At 37.1% G+C, this 21,018-nt stretch overlaps 3 protein-coding genes and 2 long non-coding RNA genes across 56 annotated transcripts in view; 1 reads left to right on the top strand and 4 right to left on the bottom strand.

Annotated features, from left to right (window-relative positions):
* Positions 1–1,459, bottom strand: part of LOC107270488 (retinitis pigmentosa 1-like 1 protein) — a 6,710-nt gene extending 5,251 nt beyond the window's left edge. For 22 of the 50 annotated variants that reach the window (XM_025087861.1, XM_025087858.1, XM_025087844.1 and 19 more), the window contains exons 1-4: positions 1,351–1,459; positions 963–1,175; positions 586–873; positions 4–432 (exon numbers count right to left, since the gene is read on the bottom strand). In XM_025087861.1, the coding sequence (XP_024943629.1) occupies positions 4–432; positions 586–873; positions 963–1,175; positions 1,351–1,395 (975 nt within the window). In that variant the 5' untranslated portion in view covers positions 1,396–1,459. Of the gene's footprint in view, positions 433–585; positions 874–962; positions 1,176–1,350 lie in introns of all 50 variants that reach the window. The other 28 variants (XM_025087841.1, XM_025087855.1, XM_025087852.1 and 25 more) reach the window with 5 other exon arrangements.
* Positions 1,460–6,331: 4,872 nt separating this feature from the next.
* On the bottom strand, positions 6,332–7,538 carry LOC112494769. Its single transcript, XR_003060533.1, has 2 exons — positions 6,779–7,538; positions 6,332–6,702 (listed from the first exon to the last, which is right to left on the bottom strand). It is a non-coding gene; the product is annotated as an uncharacterized LOC112494769 (long non-coding RNA).
* A 294-nt stretch (positions 7,539–7,832) lies between these two features.
* LOC107270489 lies at positions 7,833–9,134 on the bottom strand. Its single transcript, XM_015745547.2, has 4 exons — positions 8,981–9,134; positions 8,619–8,837; positions 8,247–8,534; positions 7,833–8,136 (listed from the first exon to the last, which is right to left on the bottom strand). The coding sequence occupies exons 1-4, from the start codon at positions 9,023–9,025 to the stop codon at positions 7,936–7,938; spliced, it is 753 nt and encodes a 250-aa protein (XP_015601033.1). The 5' UTR covers positions 9,026–9,134; the 3' UTR covers positions 7,833–7,935.
* A 1,326-nt stretch (positions 9,135–10,460) lies between these two features.
* Positions 10,461–21,018, top strand: part of LOC107270487 (protein numb) — a 23,630-nt gene continuing 13,072 nt past the window's right edge. For 2 of the 3 annotated variants that reach the window (XM_015745542.2, XM_015745543.2), the window contains exon 1: positions 17,071–18,197. In XM_015745542.2, coding sequence (XP_015601028.1) covers positions 18,123–18,197 — 75 coding nt within the window. In that variant the 5' untranslated portion in view covers positions 17,071–18,122. Of the gene's footprint in view, positions 10,519–17,070; positions 18,198–21,018 lie in introns of those variants that run through there. The other variant, XM_015745545.2, reaches the window with a different exon arrangement.
* Positions 14,233–17,000, bottom strand: LOC112494770. The gene is made up of 2 exons (XR_003060534.1): positions 16,904–17,000; positions 14,233–15,663 (listed from the first exon to the last, which is right to left on the bottom strand). It is a non-coding gene; the product is annotated as an uncharacterized LOC112494770 (long non-coding RNA).

A 21,018-nucleotide genomic window follows, 5' to 3' on the forward strand; every position in this document is an offset into this window, starting at 1 on the left:
TTCCTCAGATTCTTCGGAATTTGCAGCTTCCTCAGATTCCTCAGATCCTGCGGATTTTGCAGCTTCCTCAGCTTCCTCAGATTCCTCAGATCCTTCGGAATTTGCAGCTTCCTCAGCTTGCTCAGATTCCTCAGACACCTTTGAATCATCTTCGTTTTCAGCATTTTCGGCCGGATCCTTACAAGCCAGTTCAGTGTCCTCGTCAGATTTTTCAGGATCATGTGGTGTCACATCAGTGCGTAATTCCGCGATGCAAATCTCTACGTTACTTATAACCGTGGGTGTTTGTTCGTTGAGATTGTTGATGGTTGCGGTTTTTTTGCAATTTTTCAGAAGTGTTTTAAGATTGTTAATTCTTGCGTTAGTATCAAGAATGGTGACGTCGAATGCTTCTTGGCTCTGTGTTATATCATTAACAGCTTTCTCGTTTATCTGCAATTTCACAGTTTTAAAATTTAGTTGCGTGTCTATAATAGATTTTGGTATAATGCTTTACTTTTCTTCATTGTCAACTAAATTTATGAAAGTTGATGACGTGCACGAAGTGCTACATCGCAATATGTTTATTTATATCGGAATACTCACATTATGTAGACAGGAAATCGCACTCTCACATTTTGATACTGTCCCTACGTCTTTTGTACATTCTGTCGCATGTTTAATATCTGCCATAAGCTGATAAAGGTTCCCCGTGACCTTGGCTTTGAAGGCAGTAATCTGATCCTCGACATTTTCGATTATTGTATTAACGCATTGATTGCATTCGGTTTTTACTAGCGTCACCGCGTTCTTGAAGTTGTTGGAGTAGCTGGAACATTCAGCAGCGTTCACATCAGTGGCTGCATTTATTAATGCTGCGGTCTGAGCGTCTATCTGTTACGGGATACGTAGTCTTTTAGATTCAGTTAAATCCATTCATTGTAAATTTTTAAGGAAAGTTAAAGTTGATTGAATGTACTCACGTTGTTGATAATACTTTGAACAGTGGAGTTCGCGGTGCTGCACGTCGTGTTAGCATCAGTGTCAAATGTTGAGATGAGAGAATTTAGTTTCAGTGTTGATGTTTTTACATTATCTTCAAGAATGTCGATTACATCATATATCTTAGATGTAATATTGTATTGTATTTTTGTAACTTGTAACTGGTACTGCGATAGTTCTGCACCCTGGCCCACCTGCAGTTTTTGAATGTATCAAAAACTTTGTTAATGATGATTTACAATATATATTGAGTGTATTTTTATTTTGCAAATCTTGCATTTGAATCGATTTTATACCAAATATCTTATATCGAAGTTAATTACGAAAGATTGTTTTTTTTTGTTATTGTTTATTGATATCGCTACTTACGCATGCCAGTAGCAGTAGACAAGCGAGAACCCCGAACTTTGCCATCTTGATAATATTTCGATGGACTCAGCTACAGTTATGACATTTTTTTGACTTTGCACATGTATATATACCTACTAAGATTCATTATATGACGATTGACGTTTACAAAAGTTTTTGCACAGTTGTATCAACTTTGATGTACGTACGTATAAATGATTTTGTTACAAATTATATAACGGAACATGGTATTGCCATGGAATTTACCAGATAACGTTAATTATCTTTACATTCGGGTTTCTTAATTTGGGTTTGAGTTTCTGTGGGGTCATTCAAAAAACAATTCCATTAATGCAATATTTAATATATTTTGTTAATAGTTTTGATTACAATTACATTATTTTGTCTTAGAGAATTATCCACGTGAGTTATTCTTATCCGAATTTTAGGAATTAACGTAAAATATTAATAAATCCGGAATAGTTGTATTGCCGTAGAATAAGGTAAAATATGTTATTTTTACATATTATGCATTATGAAGCTTACTTCTGAACTACTAAAGATCGATAAATCTGGCGTTGAGCCGTACGATTATCTTTTCTAAGATGAAGTGGAGGTAGCGACTTTTGTCTGACAACGTTGATTCGTTAGAGTCAGTGATTGCAATTGTACCTTAATTTTCATTGTTCAAATACATTTTTTTTTTCTAAATGATTCACTAACGTAAAATGTATTTGTGTATTTTAACTTAATTTTCTTTATATATGAGATATGTAAGTAACTAAATACACTACTTTAATTCCATATGTAACAGTATATATAGTATTTATATGTAATACTTGAGGTCTAGAAGTAGTAAGTAATTAGATTGATGGTCTTTACTGTTGTAAAGTCATTGGCACATTTTTATATTGTCTAAACCAAATAGCCAACCAATGACTCATTATGCATCTTAATGTTGGTCCATTGATTTTATTTCTGAGTTAGCTCCCCACAAACTTCAGGTCTATTTAACGTGTTTGCGTTTCATAAAGTGATTGAAGCAGCGAGCGATTTTGAGAATGATATAAATCCAGTGAGTCGTTAAGGTCAAGGTCGTATCTCAAGGACGGAACTTATTCTCGTTGCGAGGGTAAAATCGATTACTGGCTACGACCTTTGTGAGAAGTAATTTCAATTGCGTAGTAAATTTTATTTCATGAATTCATTGTGGATTACTAGACGGTACACAAAATAAACCGTACCACCTGTCTCGCTAATGTCTGGAATATTTCAAGCTTGCATATGGTTATTATGCTAGCTGATTATATAATTATGTATTAGTAAAATTTATAATACATGAACGTACCGTTAGCAAAATGTAAATAAATTAGACATGTCCATATATTCTGTAACGTGGAATGTATATCTATGTATAGAGTTTTAATTGATAAAGTTAATCTGTACCTTTCCATGGCACCAAAGTTCGCGTTACGCTATATTCAAAAAAATACCGTATATTTACATATGCAGTCAATGTAAAAAAAGTATTTACATCCGTACACTATATTACACCTACAGTAATATTGGCAACAATGGAGAGATCTAGTGGTATACATTGGAGTGTGCAGATAACTGACAGTAATGAATGGACTCGATAGAACTATAGTCTTATTAGCACGATGTCAAAAATATCATTCTCGGTAGGCATAATAAAAAGCGCCAGGTGCTACGTGTATCACTATACAAATGCAGTTTTGCACCGCAGTCATATTTCATGTTAGAAGAAATTTGATAATTGAGCAGCCTACTGAATCTTACATTTGATCCAATAAATTTAGTTAATCGAAAACATTAAAAGTAAATCTTACGTTTGCAAAATATGGCGACACGTGCGTTACAGATATATTTTTGTATATGTAAGACCAAAATGTAATATTTCATTCCAATCTAATAACCCGGATTTAATTATCAAATATCGACCAAATTATTTACACATTCCCAAATAACGAAAAGGTTCCGGCCCGGCTGATACTAGGTATTTCTAATAATGGAAACCCTGGCAAGGGAACCCAGCCTGACGCACACCAACAAGTTCAACCACTGAAGTACATTGCGATTGACTCTTTACCAACCACGGAAGCCTATCTGGGCCCAAACTAAACGTTTGCTAGTACGCCAAGTGTTAAAACCCTTAGTTAAATAAAAACAATTTCATGTTATAGTAACAGTTTATTGATTGGGCCTCGTCAATGTTCAGGACGGAATTTGTGTGTTTGTTTGCTATGAATATAATGGGCTGTACAAGATTTGATCGCGTCCAACGTGTGTGGCGGACTTGTAAGTGTTCTGGCAATTCTCAAGCATAACGATCAAGCTCGCGCTTATGTATCGCAGGTCTGATGGTAGAAGTAAACAATCAGATATATAGTTTTTTGATATATAAAACATTTTAATATAACATTTAGTGTAATTATTGAAAAGCAAGATTTTTAAGTCTGAGCTGATTCGACTGATCTGAAGAGATTCGACTTTTGTCTGATTTACAAGAATCACTGATTTTTCATAAAAATATTGTAAAATAATAGTATATCACCGAAATCGAGAATGCTCGTTGTGGTGAGTTCTATGAACAGGTATTCCTTATCATATACCTCATTAGCATCACTCTCAACTATATTTTCAACAAGGTTTTGAAATTCACTGCTAGTACTACGAGTGTCATTGTCTTTTTATCCAAATGCAACGAATTGAGACACAACCTATGTTGCAATAATGACAGTGAATTTTAGAATTTAAATATTCATCATCCTGCTTTTTTCTGGTGAAAGACGATTTTTATCCATGTGGTAAAACATCTGTTTGCCATAACGCGACGCATATTTACATTTGCATGGAGAAGTTTAATTGCCGTAGTTAGGAAAAACAAAACCGTTATTACATCAAATATTATTCAGATATTAGTTGTCACACATTCCAAACGACACATATGGCGATAATTAAGCAAAGTGTAGACGGTGTAGCCTTCTGCGTAATATAACGTCAAGTTAACGGGACAAATAAAAAAATTCAGCTCAAAGGTGGCTGATACAATATACAGGGTGTTTCTTAAGCCCCGGACAGGAGACATAACGTTAGATCCGGCGTGAAAACATAAAAATATTGGCGTCAACAAAATTAAACATTTTTAATTAGTTTATTAATTATTACGAATTAAAGTAAGTCAATCATAAGCGCGTGAGAACTGGCAACTCCTCCTCAGTCTCCTCCCATTGCGGACAGCCAATAATTTATTTCCCCACAAAAAACCTTTTGTATTATTCTTTTGCTTATTTACGTTACTATATTCGATTACGTATCCACCGGTCACTATTTTTGTGGGGAAATAAATGATTGGCTGTCCCCAATGGGAGGAGACTGAGGAGGAGTTACCAGTTTTCATGCGCTTATGATTTACTTACTTTAATCTTTAATAAATAATAAACTAATTAAAAATTTTGATTTTTGTTGACGCCAATGTTTTTTTTTTTTCACGCCGAATCTAACGCTATATCTCCTGTCCGGGACTTAAGAAACACCCTGTATACAATATGTAATGCTTTGCTTTTGACGCAAGCACAGTGAATTTCAGACGCCATATGTCTTCCTTTTCTCTGTTACATTGATTGTGAATTATTTTGAACTTCTTGAAAGTCCTACTGATTGAATTTGGTTCTACCGCCCTGATAAGAATGGACAAATCGGTCAAGCCTGGACCAAGCTCTAGAGACAAAAATATTTGTTGTACAAAAATATTGTTTTACACAATATTTTCGCCAATTTAACTGTATTTAAGTTGAGCTTATAAATTTACTCAATCCATTGATGCAGATTGAATCCTAGAAACATAAATTAACGAAATTGAATTGTTTTTATCTTGGAAGCTGAATTCAATCTTGGAACCTTGGAGTATGTAAACTGCGACCGTATCGATTGTTCTATTAAGAATTTTATTGAATATGTTGAGAACTGGTATATCACCGGTGGAAGAACTGTTATAGTATAATTATGGATCGTGATTCGATAACGTTATACATAGACCTTTTGTCATACCGCTTAAACAAATTATTTAATAATGTAGTAAAATTCATTTTTCTCCTATTATTACGCGTAATGTAAAACATATCCAAAGCTTCGTGTCAAAGGCTTGACTCAAGCTTGGCAAATTTGGCAGCTTTGGGAGCTCCTACCAGGACAATAGAAATTAAATGGACGGGATAACTTCACTTCGTGTATTTGATATGAATAAATGAGGATAGTGAATAGAAATTTCAACATATACAATTTTATGTGTAAAGTGCATGGTAGCTGCAATTTTCCATTTATATACGTGACGTTATATTGGCATCATGAAAATGAATGTGAAATTAACAACTAGCATGCATAACAGAGATGGCATGTATGTTATATTAACATTTTCGTACTGTGTAAATACAACTTTTAAGTGGCTACCTGCAGCTATGAAAAATCAGTTGCATTTTACGCAATTATCTAGCGATTTAATGGCAATTTCTGAAAGCCATAGATTAAAAGACTACTCTTATAAGACATATAGCAAATGCCTTTTAGACACATTCTACGCGTCTCCTTGTCGAAAAGTTTCAGCTTTCCCGGTTTTTTGTGAAAATGGTGTTGGTACTGCTATAGTAAACCCTTGATTCTTAAGGGGTTACGTGTCCGACTGAAAAATGAGTCGAAATTCAATAATTTTTTTTCGACTCAGCTATTGAGTACAAAAGTTTTATATTATAGGCGCATATTCTATGCAGTTCGAAGAAATTTTGATTAAAATTTTATTTGAAAATCTTAAGTAATAAGCGCGCTGCACGCTTCGCCGTGAAGTTTCTCCGGCGTTTTCCACGCTGATAGTTCACATGATTCCAAAAGTCAGGATAATTTGGAAATCTTTGAAAAACTTATACTTCCCAGTATTAAAAAATTATTGTGTTGGATTCGCTTACTTCATTCGCTCGCCAAACTAGTGTAATATAATTCTTATTTTATTTAAACAATAAAGAGAAAACGATACAATATAAAGATAATAAAACCTTCGTTCGGTCCAAGCGATAATCCGCAATCGAGTTAATGCGTATCAAAATAAGAGTAGCAAGACACGGGTAAACGCCTTTTTAACAAAATCGCAAACGCTCGCTAACGCACTCACGCAAAATGTATTATTATACGAACGTGGACAATCGTAGTGACAGTGTGGTAAGTGCGTGATCGTATTGGACCAGATGTAGCCGGGGAGATTCGCCTGGGTTGCGCCTGGTGCCCCTCAGTGGGATATTGGTGTAGCAAAATCCAATCCGCCAAATGATTAGGTGTTTTGCAATCGGCCGATGGCCCATAAACCTAACAGATCGGTGGAAATACAGTTCTGACAAAGTATCGTCCTATTAAGGAACTTTTATGTATCGACGGTAAATACCTGTTATTTCCGTGCTCCCAGCTTACAAGCAAATGGGAAGACGTAGACTCTTCCCTTTGTGAAGTTAGTAAAATTTGTGATAAGTGGGAGGGCACGAGGGCGCTGGCATCTAGACTTAATTTCGGCGCGCAAATACAATTGTCGCGTTACACTAGATTCAAGGAATTACGGAGAGGAACACTTGGACACCCTGGAACAGCAATTCCGTTATATAAAATACGGTAAACTACGTCGAAGTACATATAAACACGCACTGCATACAAATGGTGGAGTTCTGTTTTTCGCGAGGACTAAGGCTTAATTAATAATTTCATACTGATGTGAAGATAGCTTTATATTATCTGAAAATTCGGTGTGAACGATAGCTTGACGGACAAAATATGTTTGCATTGTGCATTGGTGAATTGCCAGCCTCATCCATCATCTAAAAAGATAAACAAGACCAAGCAACTAGCGCCATCCGCCGTGTAAAAATGTAACGTGAAAAAGAGAACGAAACTGAAATAAAATGATCTTGCTCTAAGTGCGCCCTAATCTTGTACACCAACTCGATTGATTTTGGTGGCAATCGATTCAGAATCCTCAATTCCTATAATGAATATATCAATAACTTTTTCTTATACTTAGTGGATCGCAAGATATCTGATTCGATAAACAAGTACAAGAGTTGCTTCGAGTAGAGTCTCGGTCGGCAGTTGCTCGTACAGCCGGTTGCCTGTACTTGGCGCAAGATCCTACCAAGTGTCTTCAAAGAAAAATACTTAATACTTCATTTTTCAAAGAAAAATACTTAATTTTTCTCTCTGATAAAACGAAAATTTCTTGTATTATCTCGAATTTGCTATTCCTGCGATTATAGTCTTTATGCGGCAGCAAAATCTTCAGCTTCCTCTTGTGCCAACCAGAAGCTGGAAAGCTTTTTGAAACTCTTTTGATGTTTTTCGCATTTGTTGATTAGCAATTATGACGCCCTTCTCGGTGCATTTGGACCAGTGGTCAAGTTCAAGATGCCGTAATAGATGAGTGAGGAATAAGTATAAGCAGGTATAAGAAATTTAAGTACCAATAAAATATTTTATTGATATTTAAACAAACTGTGTATATCCTGGCAGCAGGGATACGATAAACTGTGTTTTCAATTTTACGTTAAAACCAGTTTATGAAGCTAAATTTTTGACGCAAGCGCCAACATTCTTGACAGCGCTGGATGCCTGCTGTGCAAGGACACCGGCGGTATCTTTAACCACGCAAAGGGGCACTTGGACTTGAAGACTACTGATAAGGGAGGACAATTTGGCGACCTTCCTTGCAACGGTAACGCCGCTGGAGGCGGATTGAACAGTAGCACTAGCCAATTGCTGAAAAAAGCGTATACAAAATTATAAGTTCATCTTCTAATAGTAATACTGTGTCTCAATTATAAATTTTGACGTTTAAATGGGACTTTTACACGTCCTGCATTACTTACTTTGTTGACGCAAAGGAAGGCGTGTACAGTTTCAGAGAGCGACGTGACGTCAGTAGTGCAGTCGACAGTTGCAGATGAAATAGAAAGAAGCTTGGAAACGAGACTTTTCACTTCGGCTCTTAACTCAGCTATATATCCGTAGGCAGTTTGCACTCTACTCGTAACGCAGTTGGTGGCCTGGTTCACGACGTCAACGGCAGTGGTTGAGAGGGTATCAGTAAGACCTGAGCATGATTTGGCGGCCGCATCAGAGGCTTTGGAGAGGATATCGTCAACCTGAGATTCCGCCTTCGAAGAAATTAATACAATAATTGTAGATTACTGTTGAGTTACGTTCAAATTAAATTACACTAGGTTGGATAAGATACTGACCTTGGCGACTACGGATTCTACATCGTCCTGAAGTGAGCCAATGCTGGATACGGCTTTATCGCTAACGTCGTCAGCTAGTTCCTTCAGTTCTTCCACACCTTTTTCTGCAGCGGCCTCGACAGATCCGATAGCAGACTTCACGGTAGAATCCACCTTATTCTTGATGTCTGCAATCGACGATAACATGGAGTTGCCACCGACGCTGAAACCCTGGCTGGCCTGAAAATTGTAATAAACGTAATTTCTTAATGCAGTGCTAGAATTACGAAATATACTGTAAAAAAAAGAAATATTGAATTTCATATGACAAACTATTAGGAGATCCCTAATAGTAAAATTTGTATTTTTAATTTGTTACTTACAGAAGCCAGAAGGAGGACACAGAAGACAGCTGATAATTTCATCATGTTGCTTGAGAAGAAGTACTTTTTCGACTATGAAACTTCTACGATTGCTTGCCATATTTATACCAAACGGTTAATGTAATTAAGCAGAGCTCACAAATAATGTTGAACCATTTGCATTCTACGCGAAAATAATATACCATATGTTCGGAAATATGGCTAAAATGTAAACATTAAATAATCAAATAATTTACAATCTGCGAATTATAGTAGTGTTATCTGTGCCGTCTTTGCAATAAAAGTTATTAATTACTATTTTAACAGCTAACCTAATTATGACGCGACTTATGTTGATATGAATCAATACGACAAAAAATATCTAATCCACACGACGGTTTACTTTCCTATTTCTTACTTGTAATATTTTTCTAAGCATTGTTAAAGTCATAAAAAAATGGCCTTGTGCAACATCCGGTTAACATCCGGAAGTACCTTAGTCACCCCTAATCTGAACTGCTACGTGCAGTACGACATTGTTAGAACTTCGGCGTTCAGCCAAACCCTTAATTGCTACCCTCCATATCTTCTTGTGTACATTCACACCACCCCCTAGAGGGTAGTTAGCGAGGGTGGAAATGAATTACTCGCGGAAATCTCTGCTTATTGTGCAGAAAGAAAATTAAGAACTTGCATTTGACAGATTTATTATCTTAGACCTGAGATAGTTTATATTTTTTGGACAATTACCAATTTTCCTTCAGATAATAAAACTAGATCAGATACTAATTTAAGGGTAGTTCGGGTGCATTCGAATGGGGGACAATCTATGACGACTTCTACATTACAAAAATCTACAGTGACAAACGCGAGGTATTTTATTAAGCATTATTAAAGGTTTTTTGTAATTGTTCGACGGGTCACCTTTGTCAGTATATTCATGCCTCTACAATGCTATGAAAAATTCACCCCTATATAAAACGTTCCCATAGTAGCGGAGAGCCAAGGGTGTCGTGGGAACTATTGCGCACGTTATAAAGCAGCGTATGCACTTTGTGTCGCGCTAGACGTTCTACGAGTACTCAGGGATTCCTTTGTAATGTATCAAACCCGATCGTTTATGCACTCGTGCATCGACCCTGCATTTAAATAAATATCGTCATTGAAATTTTACGTTAAAATATGAAAAACTTTAAGACTTTTACAGGAGTATCGTGAGCTTCCTTGACTTTATATGTGTACTTTTACTTTGATTATATTTATAGACTTTTCTGGTCTAAAGGATGAATATCTTAAATTGTCAGACCCTTTATCATTTCTTTGTACGTTATTATGTTACACATATTTATGTGTACTTTATGATTTCTTTCTGTTTAAGCAATTACGATCTGAATAGATCGAACATATTTCTTATAAAACTTTAACGAGTATTTTTGATTTATTACTATTAGATATATCACTCATTTGCTCAATGTGAGTTTTATTTAATACCTGCTACTTTTTATATGTTTTAGGCAAACTTGGATTTACTATATTTCACCACTCAGCAGACGCACTAGGTAAGTTTCATTGATATGTATTAACGTAAATTCAAATTAAATAAAACATTTGGATATTTATGAAATATCTTGTTAATTATAGCTCTGTTTGCTTATAACGAGAAGTGAAATCAATTGTTTAGACACCCTGTACAATTTCGTACGTACGATACGTTGCTTTCAGTGGTCATTCACCCTGAATTTTGTTAGGGCTGTTAGAAATAGGATTCAGACGTAAGGGTGTCCCTTTTGCGCAAAGCCCCTTTAACTCTCGCCCCTCTTGTTACGCTTCAAATCAGCCACGTGGATTATAGAGCTAATATCGTTATCGTATTGGTCCACTCCTATTAGTGATGCAATCTTCGTTTTAATCGTTTATCGACAAAGTAATTATTTATACAACGAATTCAGATTAGGATCCAATCAACTGTAATTCTTAGTTCTAAATATTTAAGATTATTATCACAGGTGAAATAGCAGGTGTAACACAGATGTAACATAGTTCAAGGCGAATTTCTATGAGTTGGAGCAAACTTCGTTATCAGCTGTGAGTTATAATGTAGCAATAAAACTTAAAATTGCCTCCTTAAGTGTTCGAGAATATTTGCAATATTGTGTCTGACAGATATTAAAAATCTAAAGAATCTCACGTCAGACAGTCAATCGCAGCAACATGAACTTTTGTGTTTAAAATAGATTCTTTTCCTCCTCTTGCGTCTAGAAAACATGAGTCCTTTTGTCAAGATAAATGGGATTTCCTCGGAAATAAATTTCCTGTGTGATTCTTGGAGCAATAAACATTTTAAATGCAATCCTTAGTGGTGTACCAGTATACATATATTTTGTGTAGAACAATAAATATCCATCGACTACTCCCTTGACATTTGGCTATAACCAAAATCGTAAAATACGATTAAGACTCTGGCTCCTTGCCCACTGTAAATAATATATTGTGCAAGGAAGTGACGTGGAACCATGCTCTCAACGATCAGATAATGTCCGCTCTTGATGCAGAATTTTATATTAGTCTTTAGTAATTCCGAATCGCGTTATCAAATCCCTTTATCATCTAGTTTAGTAAAAAAAAATGATTATTACAGAAGTATCATTTTTATATACTATTTGAATAGTCTTTCTGTACGGTCTCTATGGTTTTTTGTACGAAAAAGACATCACTGGTATGCCACATGTCCGTTATGTTCTCACATAAGGAATGAGAGCAGCAGTAAGCCGGATGCTGCGCTACTCTGTTTCCTTTTTCCCGTCCCATATATTTTGGACATGTTCAAAAAAATATTTTCTGATTCTTCATATATTGCATGCAAACAATGCAATTTATAGCTTAATTAAAATCAATGAGTTCTTATATGTCAGTTATGTTGTGCGAATAATATAACTTTCTAGAAAATCCGTATGATAATGCCCATCAACTCATTAACGGCGAAGATCGTTGATTTTTCAACATGTTTTTGAGCCTAAATTTCATGCCTGTGACAGGAATGAATGGATCAAGGTCAGTGTTCCTTATGTTTTCGAGTGTGCTCTGACAAAATTTCGGGCTCAGAATCGAGAATTTTTAACTAAAAAATTAAATGTGGCGGCATTTGTATAAAGAAATGAGAAAAAATTGTACGTTTTCAACGTTTATGATATTTAGCGGACTGAAATAGGTCAAAAATCTGGAATATCCCTCAACCATTGGTGGCCTAAATTGTTGAAGTTTAATAGGAAATTTTTTTATATTCATGTTGCTGACTTTCCATTCCAAAATTACGGCTGGAACATAAAAATGTCCTAAAAATCAAAGTTTCTACCTAATATCTCTCATTTATTAGGATATTCGTAGCTTATTATGAGTTTAGATGATGATTATATTAGCGATATTATCGAAAAACTTCGATTTTTAGGATATTCTTACATTTCAGCCGCTATTTTTAGACGGAATGTCATCAACATGAATATCAAAAAATGTATTATTAAACTTCAACAATTTTGTGCGCTGATGGTTGAGGGATATTCCAGATTTTTTATCTATTTCAGTACGAAAAGAAAATCATAAACATGAAATTGTACAATTTTTTCTCATTTCTTTATACAAATGCCGCCATATTTAATTTTTTAGTTAAAAATTCTCAATTCTGAGCCCGAAATTTTGTCAGAGCACACTCGAAAACATAAGGAACACTGACCTTGATCCATCTATTCCTCTGTCAAAGGCATGAAATTTAGGCTCACAAACATGTTGAAAAATCAATGATCTTCGTTGTTAATAGGTTAAACGTCTTCGTAGTTTGTTTAACATCGATTACGACAGTTCTCAAACACCGATAACAGTGTAAATATTCATATTGATCAGGGGGAATCGAATACGTACAATTTTAATTAAAAATTATATTTTTGAGTTATCATATGTTTGTCAAAGAGAATAAAAAAGTGACGTATTATTTAATTAGCAATACTCCCTATCACGATGTACGCTTAGAATAATATTGACTATCAATAACAGATATTGTAAGACGCCTGTCATCGTAAATATATATCGCTGTATTAAAACATCGTTTATATAATCAACCATACCGTAAAAACAATATGAAAAAACAGGCACCGTGACGCGTTCGACTTCCGCACTCCTCAAGCCGCTTCGCCCACATTTTAACAACATATAAGCGGCACGGAATTCAAACGCGAGGCATTTGTCTAGTTGCGACTATGCAGTTTACAGTAAGTGTAAACGACCAAACCGTATCTATAAATAACAATTTTTTCGTTTACACACACACACACACATATATAATTGTACGCTGCGTACCTGTATGAATATATTCCAGCATTTATACCATGAAGCACATGTCCGGTTCTACCTGTCGTTTCCCTAGAGCGTATGGGAATATTGTGGCATGTGGTTTCATCCATGACCATATGGTACGTTAAGGATGCACGTGGGCTCTATTCGAGACGGATGTGACGTAGTAGGCTTCAATAGTGATACCGCAATAATACTCTAATTAATGTTCTCATATGGAACCTCTGACAAGGAATTCGCCAAGAATTGGATTCCATATGGTATATCGATGTCATTTGGTTTCAACATAAACATCCTAAGAACATGCTATGCGTTGCTTTATTGCCATTTCGAGAAAATTTCCGAGAACGCCACTGTTTAATTTGCCATTACGATGCAACGTTGTGCTGGATAAGAGTACTTAGACTGAAAGGCAATTATCCATGGTGAAGAAATAGAAATGAACACCGACAGGAATTGTGCAAGCTGATCTGAAAAATCATCGTCATAGTGCGGAATATATATATATATATATATATAAATATGTGAAGGGGCAGTTTCGAGGACATGCGCCACTCACAACGGCAAGCTGATTTCTTTTTTAAACTAAACCATGGGACATGTGACATTGAAATTATAACCTAATCTAACCTAACGAATTATTTCTTAGCTCGTCACAACTCCGAGTGTCCAGGATAAATTTTTTTTTAAATTCGGTGTGAGTGCCGCTTAACGGTCCCGGAAGTATATGTTGAATATAGAATTGTTCCAGGACCACCCTGGAAAATGTTAACTGTCCTCATAACTGCCAATACCCAAGAGAAGAAGTCCTGGAAACTGGAACTAAGGAACTAAATACCATACCATTTTTACCTGTACTTCCAAACATATTCAAAAAGACACGTGATCACCGTGTAAATTACTATTTGAAAATTAACAGACACAATAAAAACTGTGGGAGTAATTGATAAGATTTATTGTATCAATATAATACAATTACGAATGTTATATGGTAGTAATAGGGTTTTCATTTATGTCAATTCTACAATATAGAAGTAATAAAAGAATGGTCGCTGAGTGATAGATGCTACAGGGTTTGGCACTCTATGTTCTCGTGAAACTTGACAAATAGAATGCAATGGCTGTAGCCGCTTTTGAATGAGGAGTGTTTGTATTTTTACATCATGAGGTAATATTTAATAACACGCTTTCGTATACTTAACTAATTAAAAATACTGAGCTCTAGAGCAAGCACGATGGTGCAGTTCGTTTCAGGTTTTCAGATACTTTAAAAGAAAGGGCCTTGACCATATCAACGGCCAGTTTACCCAAGTACCCATTATGTAGACGCACTCAACATTCCAGGTATCTTAAATTCGTAAGGCTGACCCGTAACTGTAAATTTCCTAATACACTAAGGACTCTGGTTAATACTACCTCGTTCTACGCTGTTTTGTCATAGCCGTACTTGCAAATGTTCGGTAAAATACTAATTCCTCGATTCAACGAATTCGCCGCTTACCACGTGTATCTATTTTGATGCCCTTTCGTTTAGCACTGTAAATACTAAAAACGTTTCTTCTGCGTTAACTGGGGTCTTACTGTATTGTTTAGCTGTGGCCCTTTGCCCTAGAGAATTTTAGCACGCTGCTACTCTTGTAAATGGCAGGTGTACTGCGAAATGGGAAACTACTTAGTGTAATTGTAATGTCTAACTGAATAATATCTCGTAACTCATGAATCTGTTCATCAATGAAACATTCCAACTCGGTACGGTATTAATTTGACAATCAAGGGAGTGGGCCATTACGCAATTAATGGATACACGAGTAACGACCGATGACTGATCAACTAATAATAAATGAGTAAATGCACTGTTGCAATCTCATTGGAATCCAATCGATTCAACCTATTCATCGCCTGTTAATTCTAGTTAACTTTCGTGATTCGGCGCTCTGCAAATTATGGAGAAACTAACGGCTGTCTATGGTGTCATGGAAACTCATTAGGTTTCTACCGATTCGCGTGGATAGTTAAATACAAAGCTGAAATAGAAATTTGCTTTCTGCTTCTTCGTTCCTTTCTTCATGTTTAATCGCGAACCATGTAAAGAAGATGTGACTGACACAGCGCATCTTTTAAAGCGCATCGACGCACTGCACTGCAATGTTGAGTGCAGTCTTAGGATATTCATGGAATAACATTTTTTCTCGCTGCGCTTCGCCGTTTCATCCCGTCCTGCAAAAGGTCTCTGGCAATAAACTAGCTTTAGGTGCAGTTCTCGTTGTGTCTCAGCAGATGTACGACCATTTGCCGCAGCAGCTGCATTCCCCACCATGACACCAACTTACCACCGTATTCTTAACCACAGTCACCTTGGACACCTTCGTTTGAGATAAGGGAAAAATTATTTTTTATGGAAAATATTACAACGTAGAATTCAAATAATTGTGTATTGAAAGTATAAGTTATTACAGTGAGACTTCAGTAAATTCTTATAAAGTTCTTACGTGAAATGTGAAATAATTGCGTGAAAGCCAATCGTGAGAATGTTCCCGGGGGCCTGGAGTTAGTACATACGGTACTGACGTACCGGTAGGGTAGCAAGACCCAGGCCCAGCCTAGGCATCACTGGCACTCACGTTTTAAGTCTTGGGGGGGTTGTATCGGCGCGTAACATCGCGATAATTGCGATAACGTAATATTGATACGTTTAATCTGTTCGCGACAACCGCGATACCGAAGTAATAACTCTTTCAGTGTGAGTGAAATATCGAAGAAATGAGTTGGTGCAATTACAAGGGAGGAGATATTGTAAAGGAAAAAGTTTTATTTCGCTGCTTCAACCGTCAAGAATTCATCAATGTCAACAGTGATCGACGACGATGACGATATTCGTCATCAGCTAATTGTGGGCTTAATACACCTATGATAGTGTACAGATGGCGCCACAGGTTCTCTGGCGCATATCAATCATATAGAAGCGGTATTCGCTTTCATTTAAATTGATATCGATGCTCGTGTGCTAAGTTTCGAAAGAATCGTTATCGTCTCGCAATCCAGCTCGGTCGATCAAGTAGATCGATACGGTACACGTGGAGGAGGAAAATAAAAATAAAATTACCAATACAGTGACGGTAGCTATTAGCATTTGAACAGACACAACTTGGCAGGTAGGGATATTCCCGTCTCTTTACCCTCTCACTCTTTCAAATATTTCTACTAACCTCCTGCCGTTAAAGGTATCGAAGCCACTTATTTTCTTTCTAAGAGGATCGGACTGTATTAAAATCGTCAGCAGCATTTTCAATCTCGCGAGATCAGCGGGCGATCAACGGGAGAAACGAGCAAAACGGGCTTGAAGTTCCGGTGGGGTCACCGGACGTAGCTGAGCGTGACGCGCCTAACGGAAAAACGTGGGAACCCAAAAACTGGCATTCGATTCTCAACGGCGCGTGATGCAAACCATGAAAGAGTCACTTGATTATTTTAAGAGAATAATAATTCGAATGTAACATGAGTTGGGAGTGTATTTACATTTGAATAATTAAATATTCGAATATTATTTTATTGAATGAGTAGATTAATTTATTAATTGAACAATACAAGGGCATTGTATCATACCTTCAAGGGTACTATCAATTCAGCCAAACTGATCTGGCCGTTGAGCCAGAGAATTCGAAGAAGGCAAGAACAGATAGAACGGTCTCTTGCATCGTCGATGCTTCCCCACTATTGTAGGTACGTTGCTGTCGGGAAAAGACTGGTTGGTTCCACTCTAGGTATAGACGTGACGTCAGCGTGGCGCAAGTCGTATGGCCAGTTTGAGAGTTCGCTGCGAGAAGGGAAGAGGCCTTTGCTTGTCTGCCTCACCGCCGGCCGGCTTCGGCCTCTGCTCTACGGCTTCGTTACGTTCTTGCCGCCAACGCTTTTAACGTTTCTCCTATCCTCTTTATTTCCCTTCTCGCATCCTTTTTTCCATACCTTTCACTTCCTCTTCTTCAATTTACTTCTACACTACAACTCCGCACTTCACTTGTCCACTGCTCTACGAACAAACTTATTCCCTACCTCTTCGACTCAGTGCTACCAGGAACGGCAGACGGACCTGAAGTTTCTAATCGACTTTTAACGTCCAGAAAACCATCGACGTGACAAGTCACAATATCGCGTATTGGACGGTTAGAAGTGCAAGGGTGGAAAGTGTCATTCGTGAAAAAAAAATTCTTTGTACATTTAGTGCGGCTTCAGTCTCTACGGCAGGTATAGAAACCGACAGGAGACTATAGTGAACGAAGAGGAGCTACCAGGCTCTACTACTCTGTTTCTTACAGTGAAACACAGTGTACCTTATAATAGTATAGATGTTCGTAATGGAGAAGTGTCTCTCGAAGCCGGTCTTAAAACTCTCGAGCCCACTCCGCGTGCCCGCACCAACCGAGAAATACCGGATTTGCTTGCATCTCGAGAGCAGTTCAGTGCGCGTATAGATACACGCGAAAAGTGATTGATCAGATTTTCATTCTCCGCTAGTGAATGTGTTCGACTATCGTATTGGACATAGATCTTATCGTGGTGTTAATGCCACTGGATTGATTTGCGACAAGTACTCTCGCCGCAACGGTAAATTTTACCGCAGAGGTCTGTTTTGTCAGTGTGCCTCGAAGATATTTCAAGATAGAGTGTGTGCTTCGCAACGAAAAGACACGCAGAGGCCACACCTGTAACACACACGGAGCTACTCGATGATATTGTCGTACGTGACATCCTCGTACAACTATAAATACAGTTCTACCTGTTTGTACATTTTACGTACTGCACGTCTCGAAGACATCGGATTAAAATGGGAAATCATCCGTCCGCCCACCAACCGCTTGAAAGAGCCACTACCCATGCTGGAAATGGACTTCGACTTTCGGTATGTTGTTCTCCTGCAGGTTCGACTGTGGAAACTGTTGTTGTTTCCTACGGTCTATCTGTATACACGAATATATTATTATAGGCATGCCAATATCGTATGGAATACACCTCAAGGTAACTGTATAAATTCTTCGTTGTAGATTTCTTTTCAATAAGAGTGTTTACAGTATATTATGTTAAATGATAATGAAGACTGTCTTGGTATGTGGGTATAAGTATAATTTATACTAGTTGCAAGGTCATTTACTGCATTGGAAATCGAAATACGTCGTATATAAGATATTCGAAAATAATGGTTCTAATATAATAATAATATAAGTTAGATATTGGTTAGTGTATCCTTGGGGAGACTACGACGGTTTCTCTAATTATATTTCAATTTCTTTATCGAATTATTCATGGCAAATAAGTAAGAGTGTAGCCATGAGACGTGGATTGTATATTAAGATCTCTGTGTGTATAATACAGAGAATATGGTAGGTAATACAGCGGGTAAGGATTAATTGTTAGTCTTCTTTACCTGAACGATGGCGTCCTACATTTTCGAATTGCCACACACAGAATTTATTTTCTCTTTCAAGAGCAGCTGTCCTTGCAAGATGTTTCGTGATTCAGAGAAAACGGTCCATGGCTTGTGCCTGATCCTCGTGCGCAGCCAGGATTTGCAGCTGTCGGAAATGACGCTCTCCCTGTACAGTTTTCTTTCTCTCATCATGGATGCCAACCACATTGGTTTACCTATAAGTCTACGACTAGGTAGCATATTCAAGTTTATTCATTTTATTCAATGTTTATTTTAATATTAACAAAAAATAATAAACTCGCTGGACAAATATTTTCCAAAAATTCTAGCAATGTCTTACGTACATTGTCTTCTCTCAGTGAAACGTGAATCCTAATCTGTGTGTAAAGTTTAGGAAAGGTACGTTCAACGTATATACGCCGCTTGCGGTAGTTTATCCGGGATTTCTCACTCAGCCGGATGTCTCTTTAGGTTCCATAATAGTGGTGCTCAACCTGTCTTAAATCACGTGAATTCTATAGATCGTGACTTACATGTGAATTTTCTACGTCACCAACTCCGTAAGGTTACTACAAGTAGCTGATTACCACGTTGTTGTGGGTTTACCTGATTGGTGTAGTGGCTGAAATATAATGAATCATCGTACATTGTAGTTCCTGTGAAAATCTATATGAGAATGAAGTCACTCGAGGGAGATGACGTTATCGCAGTTTGGGAATAAGGCGTTACTGATATATCACAACACAACTATATATATACCTACGATAGACGATCAAATCCGCATTAACTATTTACATTCCACACGCGACCAAGTTAACACTCATCCATTCTGCGTATCGAAAATAACGTAGTTGAGTATTATGCTTGCGTAATTTTTGCCAGGTCATTAATTGATCATTGAGTAATGAGTGAAGTAGCGCTATTAAATTATGACATAACTGTTTTAGAAATGCAAATTATTTAATCACGACGCGCGCTAATTAATTTTTCATAAACCTTTTGGAATTATTTTCTATGCTTTTCGGTTTTAACAAAGGATGCCAATTATATGGAGATGTTATGTATCGGTGCAAGTCAAACGTGAAAATGATACGAGCATCCTTTGACTATGCCGGGTGCAACTCGGCTTAATTCAATGACGTTCGTGGCCTTGTTAATTATCGGCATTACAGGGAGAGGCGCATTTCCGTACTCGACGTCGCTGTGAATATGTTCGCACGAGTCGATGTCACGTGCAGTGTCTAGGAAGTTATCTGTTTTCCTCTAGACAATTTCATAGGAATATATAAGCCTTGAATATTTCTCTTGGTAATATTCTATATCGAATATAATGTTACTGGTGCATGTCTGAAAATTTGCGTATCGTACTCTAAACAGTTGGTCGATTTTAAAAAGATGATAAAAATAAGAGGCCAAAGCGTGACCTGTGACCTTTCTCATTAAAATTCACCCTTCTTGGGGTTTCGACTGTGCTTGTTCAACCGGCATAGCTCGTAATCGCACTGCTTCCCCTTTTTTGCGTATTCTACCTTCTACCTTATGGGCACGTAACGTCGCGTCGAAAATAAGACATTTGCAAGTCACTTGTCGTCTGTAGCTATCAAGCGGAATGGACCATTAAACAAATGAGTGCGGTATGATTCGATTATAGAGACTGGGTTAGGTTAGGAGCTGGTCGCATGTGAAATACGTGGTACGTGAACGCACTTTAATATAAAGCATTAGATGCGATTGATATATAAATTGTTCCATTTCTTTCCGGCTGGAGGGATGAAAATTGCTTGGACCATAAGCGTGCTAGCAATTTAGAATTGTTAGTTTTTATTGCTTCAATTTTTAATGGTGCGACAACCTCTTAGCTATATAAATCCTTATAGACCAGATCGCATGTGCTTTGATGAAAAAAACCATTTACGTTAGAACGTAATTCAAAATTCTCGTAGACCGATAAATTTTGCTGACTCTTACAATAATAATAGCGCAACGAAAATTGGCAGTGCTTATATATAATTAACGAGTCATTTATTTTCTGAAAAAGCATGAGATTGCTTTATTCAAAATTTGTGGACGCTCAAAATACTCGGAGGCAAGATCCGGTTTTAGTGTGGAGTCTTGAATCGCCCTAGCCTTTTACGTTTGGGATACTCGGTACAGTCTTTCAGAAGACTCGCGCTCGATTAAATCCCACCAGGGGACAGTTACCTGGCGCAGACTATATGCGGACGGGAGTGTAAACGTTTCACACGTATATATATATATATATATATATATATATATATATATATATATATCTACT

Source organism: Cephus cinctus, unplaced genomic scaffold (genome assembly GCF_000341935.2).
Source record: "Cephus cinctus unplaced genomic scaffold, Ccin1 Ccin1_scaffold0778, whole genome shotgun sequence".
NCBI lineage: Eukaryota > Metazoa > Arthropoda > Insecta > Hymenoptera > Cephidae > Cephus > Cephus cinctus.

Coding starts and splice junctions, on each gene's coding strand:
- LOC107270489 (XM_015745547.2), bottom strand. CDS start 9,025: ATGATGAAATTATCAGCTGTCTTCTGTGTCCTCCTTCTGGCTTCT. Junction 8,838..8,980: donor GTGTCCTCCTTCTGGCTTCT/GTAAGTAACAAA, acceptor TACAATTTTCAG/GCCAGCCAGGGTTTCAGCGT. Junction 8,535..8,618: donor TAGAATCCGTAGTCGCCAAG/GTCAGTATCTTA, acceptor ATTTCTTCGAAG/GCGGAATCTCAGGTTGACGA.